The sequence below is a fragment of the Haemaphysalis longicornis genome, unplaced genomic scaffold (genome assembly GCF_048455015.1).
Source record: "Haemaphysalis longicornis isolate Haplotype H1 unplaced genomic scaffold, Haemaphysalis longicornis Haplotype H1 scaffold_14, whole genome shotgun sequence".
Taxonomy (NCBI): Eukaryota; Metazoa; Arthropoda; class Arachnida; order Ixodida; family Ixodidae; genus Haemaphysalis; species Haemaphysalis longicornis.
This window is the reverse complement of record NW_027526245.1, coordinates 25,502,767-25,514,023: the sequence shown is the minus strand read 5'-3', so window position 1 is coordinate 25,514,023 and position 11,257 is coordinate 25,502,767. Positions and strand designations below refer to the sequence as shown.

General features: G+C 46.5%; 1 protein-coding gene across 1 annotated transcript; it reads left to right on the top strand.

Annotated features, from left to right (window-relative positions):
• Positions 1–520: 520 nt before the first annotated feature.
• LOC144165210 (uncharacterized) lies at positions 521–1,698 on the top strand. Its single transcript, XM_077695329.1, has one exon. It carries the CDS (start codon positions 670–672, stop codon positions 1,621–1,623), a length of 954 nt encoding a protein of 317 aa, XP_077551455.1. The 5' UTR covers positions 521–669; the 3' UTR covers positions 1,624–1,698.
• The last annotated feature ends 9,559 nt before the right edge of the window (positions 1,699–11,257 follow it).

The window sequence follows — 11,257 nt, the reverse complement described above, 5'->3', positions numbered from 1 at the left end:
TGCATGGTGTCGGGAAAACGTGTTAACAATTACCTCGTCCAAATCCCGATTTATTATTTCTAGACCTCAACACAAAATAATCCCGGAAAACTCTTCCATCTTCCTAAATGGTTCTCAACTTCTTTGCTTGGACTATGCCACTTTTTTAGGTGTTGAGCTCGATAAACACCTCAAATTCCAAAAACACATCTCGTTGTTAACTAAAAAAGTAGCATATGGGATGCGAATATTAATCAAGGTTCGTTCTTATTTTGGGTTGAAGTCTCTAATTTCATTGTACTATGCTTTCATTCATAGTCACATTAATTATTGCATATCGTGTTGGGGAAATACATACCCGACACACCTGTCCTTCTTGCAACATATTCAGAATCAAGCCATACGGATCATTACCCATAGTCATTTCTGTTGCAGTTCTTTACCGATGCTTCGCGCTCATAACATTTTATCGATTTCTAATTTGGTTTAAGTATTCGCTTTGCATCATAGTATTTAAATTCTATAGCGGAAGCCCAGCAGACGGCGCAGTTCACAAGACTATCGGAAACCAAGACCGGCAGAGAAATACTACGACAACTAGGCGTCAGCGTCAGAGAAGATCTGCAGACGGGGGAGCAGATACCGCGGGAGACGAGCAAACGCATCGTCGTAAGCCCGATCCCACGGAACATGAACCCAACGTTCAACAAGGAAAGAAGACAAGCACGGGCTAAAGCGCTGATAGCACTTCACTCAAACGACGAAGGGGCGGTATTCGTGGACGCGGCCAGCTACAAAAACATCAACGGCGTCTTCAGCGTCAGCGTGGTCGAAGCCAAGACCGGCGAGACCAGGCTTGCGGCAAGTGTGAAGACCAAGTCGCCGAACCAAGCCGAGGAAGTGGCGGTGGCACTCGCCATCGCGGACCCAAGAACAAAGACGGTGCTGTGTGATTCGCGAACGGCAGTGCGCAATTTTGCGAAGAACCGGGTGAGCTGTGCGGCCGCGCGTATTCTACGCAAGGCCGAAACCAACAGCGACAACGACAGTGTGGTAATTAAGTGGTTCCCCGCACATGCGGGCGAAGGGGTGGCGAGCTCGCTGGGGCTCGCCAACCACAACGAGACGGCCAACGCCGTGGCGCGAGGATTAGCCGGCCGTGCCACGGGAACGGCGGTCGCCGACGAAGTGGATCGCCCCGACAAGGACACCATGACCAGTTACAGCGAGGTGATCTCATGGTATAGACTAGGAAGACGAACGATGGCCCTGCCTCACCCCGGACTGACTAGGGAAGAGGCGGTTGTGCTCCGTCAACTGCAGACAAACTCAGTGATTACCCCAGTGCTAGCCAAGCACCTGTGGCCGGAGGTTTACGTGACTGATGTGTGCAGACTGTGCGGGAAGGAGCGGGCCACGCTGGCCCACATCCTAAAAGACTGCATAAGCGCGAACAATGCGAACAATGCCGACGTTCTCCCGCCCCACATAGAGGAGGCGAAGAGATCCAACGACTACGGCGTGCAACGCAAGGCCGTCCAGCAGATTCTAGCGGCGGTCGAGAGGCAGCGACCGGACGGGCCGGAGGCAGAAAGGGGGAACCCGAGTACGCCGAAGACCACCGGGAGCGACTCTCGCCGCTAAGAAGACGTCCGGCCTCGTCGACCCAAGACTCCATCCGAAGAGGGTGGGGTAGGGGTTACTGCAGGAAGCTTAATAAAGTTGTTCTCTCTCTCTCTCTTCAGCGGTAGGCTTCCTATCCAAATATCACTGCTAAGCAGCTTCCACTTCAGAGCTGCACTCGTTTTGCCATGAATAACAATGCTTTACTTCCTAAAGCTCAAACTAATTATGGTAAACAAGCTGTGCATTTTTCTGCTGCTTACGAATGGAACTGTTGGCCTGACTTCACAAAAAGTGCTTCAAATAATTTTTCCTCAAGAATAGCTTACGTACTCATCTTCAGTCAATTTGAGTTCATTTTGTTCACTTTTATCCCGTGCTTTGTTTGCTTTTTTTTACTTTCAATGTGCAATCTCAGTTTTGTAACATCTGTTTTGTCTGTTTCAACATTATACTGTAACCACTGTTTGTTAAAATATTTCCTGGTTGATGCTTGTATTATAGGAGGTTCCCCTGCAGTCTTTGACTTCGGGACCTCCTCCTGTATACACCCATTTTATGTACTTTCTTTGTGTTGAATAAAGCACCATCGAATCGATGCCCTCCGCGCTGCTCGGCCGCACTATACGGGCGGTCTCCGCTTCTCGGACCCATGTTGTCGTCCCCACGCCACTTTGAATATAAAAATTACGCCCACCTCCCCTCGCGGGAACCCTGGTGTGATGCGATGCTGAGGGGGGTTCAAGCGCAAGCATAGAGCAACCGTCGACCGAAAGGCCACAGGAGAGCGGCACACCGGTTATATGCGCAGAGCGCCCGAAGGAGAGGAGACCGCGCAAGAGAGAGTACTGCACATGCGCCGGCGCCAGTGTGTCTGCCGCGGGTATGACGCAACACAATCCAACACAATCCACTTTAATCCAATCCAATCCAAATCCAATCCAATCCAATTCAAGCCCAGCCCAGCCAAGCCAAGCCAAGCCAATCCATTCGAATCCAATCCAATGCCCCTCGCGAGAGAGGGGCATCGGATAGGAGAGGGGGGAGCAGCGGAGAGCGCAGCTAGGGCGGCAAGGAGAATGAGGAGGGCCGGACGACAACAACGCCGACGACGCTGCATGGACAAGGCGAGTGAATGAGATGCAGTCGCATCTAAATTATAGGCCCTACGGCACCGGCACATCGACCGCGTACAAAGGTTGGTAGGTTCATGTGTCCATCAGTCCAAATCAGGAATGCCTCATAAATGAAATTTTATAATACCATGGCTTTAAACTCTACCTATTCAGAAATTCTCCCTCTAGAACGCCCATACATATATTGGCATAGTTCGGCCCTAGTCGTGTTCTCATAGATGTGTCACTTATTGGCAGGTAGTTTTTTTAATCAAACTCCAATTGTTAAGCTCTAGAATTAGCTGAAGAAGAGGGCTTAGTGTACAGATATCAATAAGTTGGCCGAAGATTGCTTCACTGTAGGCGTAAAGTACTGCTGGGATTCCATCGGCGTGCGGAATTTTCGTATACAGTGACGCAACCTTGGCTTTTACCAGGAGGGAATTGCGGGGAATATGAAAATCTCAAAGGTACTAAAGGAAATGATTGGTATCTTTAATGTAGGAAGAAAAGTTAGGTATAAGGTTAGGTTAAGGGAAAAATTCGAAATATCAATTCCACGTACCGCAAAAGGTGTTCCGTGGCGGTGCCTATCCAAGCGACGATTGCAGGGCCGGGATTGTCTTTTTTGTGGATTTTCAGCAGCAAGTAAAATCTGCCGGCTACAGGATTAAGCGTAACAAGTGAATGGGCTGTTCATTGCTTCATTACTCCATCGTTCACAAATTGAGTGAGATGTTCTGTAACGGCTTGTTTAACTTGGACTGCAGGATCATCTTCGAGTGGTCTATAGAATGACGAGGCTGATAGCTGTCCCTAAGCTTTTGTAATATAGTCATGCTGAGTATGCTATTGCACCGGCTTTATCAGCTGGTGTATTTACAATATCATTGCCATAAGAATGGGTTTTTAATGGTTTTTCTTACTGATGGAAAGAGAGAGAGAGAAAAGCTTTTATTATATATATGGGCGCACAGAGAGGTTTCGACTGCTTTTTGTAAGCTTCGCACCCTGTCTTTTTTCAATGGAATAAATTTGGTTATTGCTTTGCTTTTTAGAAATAGTTTGTCGCTTGCGGGACCCCATCTCCTGTTACTATGAAACGTTGCATTGTTTGTTCTATTCTTTGCTGTGGAGGGATTGTGAGAAGCACAACGTCAGGAAAGTTTGTACGCACATGTACAGTGCCCTCTCTTTGCCTCTTCACTCGCGTCAACCCGCAAAACTATGTCCTTAGAGAGAGTGCTCTGTAGCACAGCTTTCGCTCCTATATATATATATATATATATATATATATATATATATATATATATATATATATATATATATATATATATATATATATATATATATATATATATATATATATATATATATATATATAATTGCGAGAATAAATGTTTCTTGGACACCGGCAAATATCAACAATAGGAAAAGGAAAGACACACGTCGAAAGAGGGGCATGGTATAACATTTCGGCCGAGGGATCGGCCTTCGTCAGAATAACAGTGGCGGTCGTTGTCACGCATCATTAAAGGAGTCTGTTGCAAGATCACGTGAGGGCAGAAACGCTCAAAATCAAGTAACATAATAAAAAAAAATATCTGTGCGCCACTCCGTTTGATAAAATACAACATAATGGTCAGTCTGACCCGTGTAGTATAAAACGCCACCACTGACAAGCACAAATACGCAGAAAAATGAGGGCATGATGAACAGTCAGTAGCACAGAATGCAGTCACTGATGCAAGCAACTTAGCTTTCCTGCACTTTCATGTAGGCCACGTGCAATAGTATAGAATTTAAATATCAGAAACGACTCGCGAACTTCCCTATCATGATGGCTTTGAAAGCCAGACTCGACTATCGTGGGTTTTATATGGTCAAATGAGTGGCCCGTGATGTTTGCACGCTTTGACATTGATTGATTGATTGATTGTTAGGTTTAACACGCCGACGCAGCGCAGGCGATGAGGCGCGCCGTAGTGGAGGGCTCCGGATTAATTTTGACCACCTGGGGATCTTTAACGTGCGCCGAAATCTCGTACACACGGGCGTTTTTGCTTTTCGCCTCCATCAGAAAAGCGGCCGCCGCGGCCGGGAATCGAACCCGCGACCTTGTGCTCAGCAGCGCAACGCCTTAGGCACTGAGACGCTTTGACATTGGAAGGTGAGGGAGTGTTGATATGTTGGCTTTGTGGTTGTTGAACCTTTTCCTGAAGGGTGTTTGGGTTTCGCCAACGTACTGCATATTGCAGATATCGCACTCAAGAAGATAAACCGCGTTTCTCGTGTCGCAAGAATAATTCCCAGTTATCTTCATGCTGAAATTAGAGGTGGTGCTGCTAGCTCTTATTGTGGTAGTCATTTGGCGGCAGACCTTGCAGCGCGGTTTGTTGCATGGGCGACATCCACTAGGCGCTATAGATTTGCGTTTAAATGATGTAAGTAGGTCACGTAAATTTTGACATCTTCGGTAGGTTTCACGTGGTGGTACTCGGAATATTGGTTTCAATCGCTCGCTCTGTAGTAGTATGTTATGGTGCTTTTTTTTAGAATTGCAATTACATTCTGTGAATACGCGGAAAAGGTAAGGACTAGGTTAGTATGGGAGTAAGCAGGTTGCCTCGTTTTGCTGAATAAAAGTGCTTTGCGGTCATGGCCGTCAGCACGCCTAATGGCGTCGTCAATTATCTGAGGTGAGTATTTCTGCTTAACTAAAGCGCTTCGAAGCTGGGAAAAATTGGCACTAAAATCTGATCGTTCGGAACAAATTCTTTTAAATCGAAGAGCCTGACTATATGGTACGCTAATTTTGCAGTGCTTCACATGGTAACTATTGAAATGAAGGTATTGTTGCTTATCAGTTGGCTTTCTGTAGACCTTTGTAGTTAGTTGACCATCATGAATAGTCAATGTTACGTCGAGGAAGTTGATAGTTTGTTCCGAGTGGGTATGCGAAAAAGAAATAGATGGATGGGCGGTATTAAAATCATTAAAAAACGATAAAAGCTGGGCTTCCCCGTGCTGCCAAATCATAAAAATATGATCAATATCCCGCTTGTAGTGGGTCGGCCGTAGGGAACGGCTTGCCAGAAATTCATTTTCAAGTACCCCCATAAAAATATTTGCGTAGGTGGGGCCGCGGTGAGTACCCATCGAGGTGTCATCAATTTGGAGGTAATGAACTCCATTAGATTCAAAGTTGTTTAACGCTAGGAATAATCCTAAAAGGGTTTTTAAAGTGTAGCTGTCAATTGACTTATCGCACACCGACTCATTATAGGAGTGCAGTACTGGGCTTATTCCACCTGCATTCGGGATGTTCGTGTATAACGATGCCACATCTAAGGTAACCAGAAGTGAACCATGGGGTACGGAAATGTCGACAATACCGGAGAGGAAGTGGTTGGTATCCTTAATATAAAATGGAAGACAAGGTGGCATTTGGTTACTTAGTGACTCTACAAATTGCGAGATGAGTTCAGTAACCGTACCGATGCTGGAAACAATTGGCCTACTGGGGTTTCCTGCCTTATGAATTTTTGGAAGCAGGTAAAAACAACCCGCGATAGGGCTCAATAGAACGAGGGCATGCAAAGCAGAATGTGGTATTTTTTTTGGTCGATAAAGTCAGTTATTGCAGTTGTAATGTCCAATTGAAAATGTTCAGTTGGGTCTCCGTCAAGTCCTCTGTAAAACGTGCTGTCATCAAGCTGCCTCAAAGCTATCAGAGAGAGCGATTGAAACAGATATTCCGAGTACCACCACGTGTAACCTACTGAAGATATCAAAATTTACGTGACCTACTTACATAATCTAAAAGCAAATCTTAAGCGCCTACTGGATGCCACCTATGCAACAAAGCGTGCTGCAAGGTCTGCCGCCAAATGACTACCACAATAAGAGCTAGCAGCACCACGTCTAATTTCAGCATGAAGATAACTGGGAGTTATTCTTGCGACACGAGCAACGTGGTTTATCTCCTTGAGTGCGATATTCGCAATATGCAGTACGTTGGCGAAACCCAAACACCCTTCAGGAAAAGGTTCAACAACCACAAAGCCCACATATCAGCACTCCCTCACCTTCCAATTTTAAAGCATGCCAACATCACGGGCCACTCATTTGACTATATAAAAGCCACGGTGCTCGAGTCTGGCTTTCGAACCAATCATGATGGGGAAGTTCGCGAGTCGTTTCTGATATTTAAATTTAATACTTTTGCACGTGGCCTAAATGAAAGTGCAGGAAAGCTAAGTTGCTTGCATCAGTGACTGCATTCTGTGGTACTGACTGTTCATCGTGCCCTCATTTTTCTGCGTATTTGTGCTTGTCATTGCTGGCTTTTAGGGGCGAAGCTCCTTAAGGCGTGGGTCTGTCCATCCTCGACGTATGTATGTAGCCACCTCTACTTTAGTTCTTGGATTGTTTACTAGATGGCGTGGCTACCTCTAGTTTAGTTCTTGGATTGTTTACTAGATGGCGGTACTTGTATATGATGAAAAGATGCGCTTGGATTGTTTACTAGATAGCGTGGCTACCTTTAGTTTAGTTCTTGGATTGTTTACTAGATGGCGGGGAGCGTTGTAATAAAATCCGTTCGCTGTTGGCGCACGCTCGGAGTCGCCCGATGGATAAGGCTGCAGATGTGCGAGCCCGCGAGGCAGAAGCGCTCCGTGAAGCTGCGCGACGCCGCCGCCAAGATCCTGCCGTACGAGAGCGGGAGGCCGAAGCGTGTCGTCTGGCTGCGCGACGACGCCGCCAAGATCCCAGCGTTCGAGAACGAGAGGCCCAAGCGTCATGGCAACGGCGCGAGGACCCTGCCGTACGCGAAGCGGCACGGCTGCTGCGCAAAGAGGATCTCCAAAACGTCAGAGAAAGGGAAGCGGCGAGAAAGCGCGCGTATCGGCAGGCAGACCCCGACGCAGTGAGAGCTCGTGAGGCGTCTGCAAAACGCATCAGGCGAGCTCAGCCCCAAGGTGCCGACGCGCGGTTTAAGCGAGACTTTCTAGACGTTACGTTCGGACACAGATGTAGTGGGCGAACTTTCACTGAAGAGTCACGGTTTTACCGATGATTTCCCCTCAGGAGCTTCGCCCACTCATCATCATTCACCCCGTGGATATGCTGTGAATTTTTTTATACTGCACGGGTCAGACCCACCATTATGTTGTATTTTATCAAACGGAGTGCCGCACAGACATTTTTATTTTTTGATTATGTTACTTGATTTTTATCGTTGCTGGCCTCACGTGATCTTGCAACAGGCGCCTTTTATGATTCGTGACAACGACCGCCACTCTTATTCTGACGAAGTCCGGTCCCTCGGCCGAAATCTTATATCATTCCTCTTTCGACGCGTGTCTTTCCGTTTCTTTTTCTTGATATTTGCCGGTGTCTAAGAAATATTTATTCTTGAAATTATGCCCCCAATGGACGCCCGGGCGACCACGTCGAAAAGGATTACCTGGATGTACCCAAACACCAGGGTCTCCGCAGCAGTTTTGGGCGACTCCCACATTTATACGTCTTCCAGCATTTTGATGCCAATATGATGGGCACACCAGCGTTTGTATCGCAGTCTGCCGCCCTCATCAAGGATATGGCAAACTTATTAGGCTTCGTTCCATCTACAGCAACAACTCTCGTCATCCACGCTGGAACAAACGACCTGGCCTTCTGCACACCCCGCGCTGCCTTTGACAGCCTTCAGAGACTTTTCGACGTCATTTCAAAAGAACATCCCACAATCAAGAGGTGATACGTCAGCTTGGTCCTGCCGAGGTCTGCCAATCGCCGTCGGCCCAGCAACAATCAGTCCTTTATTCGGAACTTCAACCTCAAGGCCCATCTGTTCAACACTCCTGTTCGGGATTATTGCCGTCACTCCTGGCTTGTGTACTTCCTAGACCACGGTTTCTACGACTTCCCTGCAAACGGCGTTTTGGCTGCTGACGGCCTTCACCTCAGTTTTGAGGGGCAGCTTTAGCATGACACCTCAGGCAACTTTTCTTCTCGAGACTAAGCGACACCGCTTCATCTTGGTGCACTTCCATACCCAGTGACCCTCAACCTCTGTAAAAGAAAATTCTGTCACCGAAGACAATCCGTCCGCTGAGCTGCTCTAGTCACGGCTGATCCTGGCCACCTGACCCACATTGGACTGTCCCTCTTAGCAAAGAAATTCTGGTCCTTGCGGTTTGGCTAACCAAATCAAAGCATACGCATCTTTTACAATCTCACAACGAACAAGCCGTCGCCCGACACACGGACCCTTAACGCACGTGGGCCAAGGCGAAGCCATAGCTGGTGTTCGTACTCTTAACCGTACAAACAATGCTTGTTCTCTGCCAAAGTGTTCTACTGGACGCGGTTCGTTGCCTTGCCAACAGTCAAGCGACCGACGTACACCTATAGAGACTACTACAAGTTTAACTTCGAAAGATGAACTCCACCCTGCTCCAATGGCAGTGAACGCATTCTCTACGTGTAACAACCCCACTTCTCACGCATCAACCAGCCAGCCACCCATTCACCCATCCCATGAAACAGCTCATGTGGTACTACAGTCGACGAACGACGACTCTTCTTCACTTGATCGCTAACAGCCGCTGACTACCCAGTGCCAAACTGTCAGTGCTTCAACTAGTTGTGCACCCATCAGTCGAGCCACCCGCTACAACATCCGTGCTCAGCACACCGACGGGCCTAACAAATCGAAGACAAAGTGACTACGAACTGCACACCAAGGCAAAGACTGTTCTAACTATCCTGTCTCTAGGACATTTTTGGGAATTCGCAAAGTGGTAGAAAAGCGCATCCGGTTCGAACTTCACATTTCCACGTTGAAAAAGTATTTAGAGGACAGTGTGGTACCTAGGGGCTTTCGAATAGTGTTAAAGCCTGCCATAGAAAACATGTCAGTTTCTAGCACTGCTATGTGTAATGAGGTGCTCTCAAATGCTTCTTTTAACCTGGTTCGCATCATCATTCGGCACTACGAATCCTTACCCCCATCTATTGGTAACCAAGAAAGCAAACTTATTTCCTTTCATGAAATCAGTGATTATGGATCTGTACAGCTGGCCGAATTCGAGCGAAAAAAATCGACAGATATACAGGAGGTAAAACGCAAGAAACTCTTCAGAGACAAAGTAATTGTGCCCTATGCTTGTCCGAAAAAGTCTGCCGCAGAAGTTCCCCCGCACTCAACTAATGCTACATCGACCGAGGCCTTGCAAGCATGTGGTAATGTAGTAAACCTATCTTCTTACAATCTTTCTCATGACGAGGTTTCATTGTTGTCGCGAGGGCTCAATTTTTGCCCATCGAAGGGTGGTTACAGCGAATATGAATTCATGAAGGATTCAGATACTTTGGCAGAAACCTGCGGTTGCGTGAATTTTTTCTTGACAAAAATTCTGACAATCCTACTACTAGCATTCTTCCATCTCACACGCATTGGACCCCACCTACCCAAAGAGATAAATGTCTAGACTCATATATAACCGCTGTTCAACGAGATGTTCTAGAAATGTATCACAAACAGGCTTCGTTTAACAACGGAAACCTTTCACCAAATGAAAAAGTGGCTTTGGAGTGCCTTAAATCATGCAATGACATCTTAATTAAGCCAGCAGATAAAGGCGGTGCAGTTGTGTTACTAAACAAAGTGGATTACGTTGGTGAAGCTTTGAGGCAGCTTGATGACAGCACGTTTTACAGACGACTTGAAGGAGACCCAACTGAAAATTTTAGATTGGTCATTACAACTGCAATAACTGACTTTATCGACCAAAAAAAATACCACATTCTGCTTTGCATGCCCTCGTTCTATTGAGCCCTATCGCGGGTTGTTTTTACCTGCTTCCAAAAATTCATAAGGCAGGAAACCCCAGTAGGCCAATTGTTTCCAGCATCGGTACGGTTACTGAACTCATCTCGCAATTTGTAGAGTCACTAAGTAACCAAATGCCACCTTGTCTTCCATTTTATATTAAGGATACCAACCACTTCCTCTCCGGTATTGTCGACATTTCCGTACCCCATGGTTCACTTCTGGTTACCTTAGATGTGGCATCGTTATACACGAACATCCCGAATGCAGGTGGAATAAGCCCAGTACTGCACTCCTATAATGAGTCGGTGTGCGATAAATCAATTGACAGCTACACTTTAAAAACCCTTTTAGGATTATTCCTAGCGTTAAACAACTTTGAATCTAATGGAGTTCATTACCTCCAAATTGATGGCACCTCGATGGGTACTCACCGCGGCCCCACCTACGCAAATATTTTTATGGGGGTACTTGAAAATGAATTTCTGGCAAGCCGTTCCCTACGGCCGACCCACTACAAGCGGGATATTGATCATATTTTTATGATTTGGCACCACGGGGAAGCCCAGCTTTTATCGTTTTTTAATGATTTTAATACCGCCCATCCATCTATTTCTTTTTCGCATACCCACTCGGAACAAACTATCAACTTCCTCGACGTAACATTGACTATTCATGATGGTCAACTAACTACAAAGGT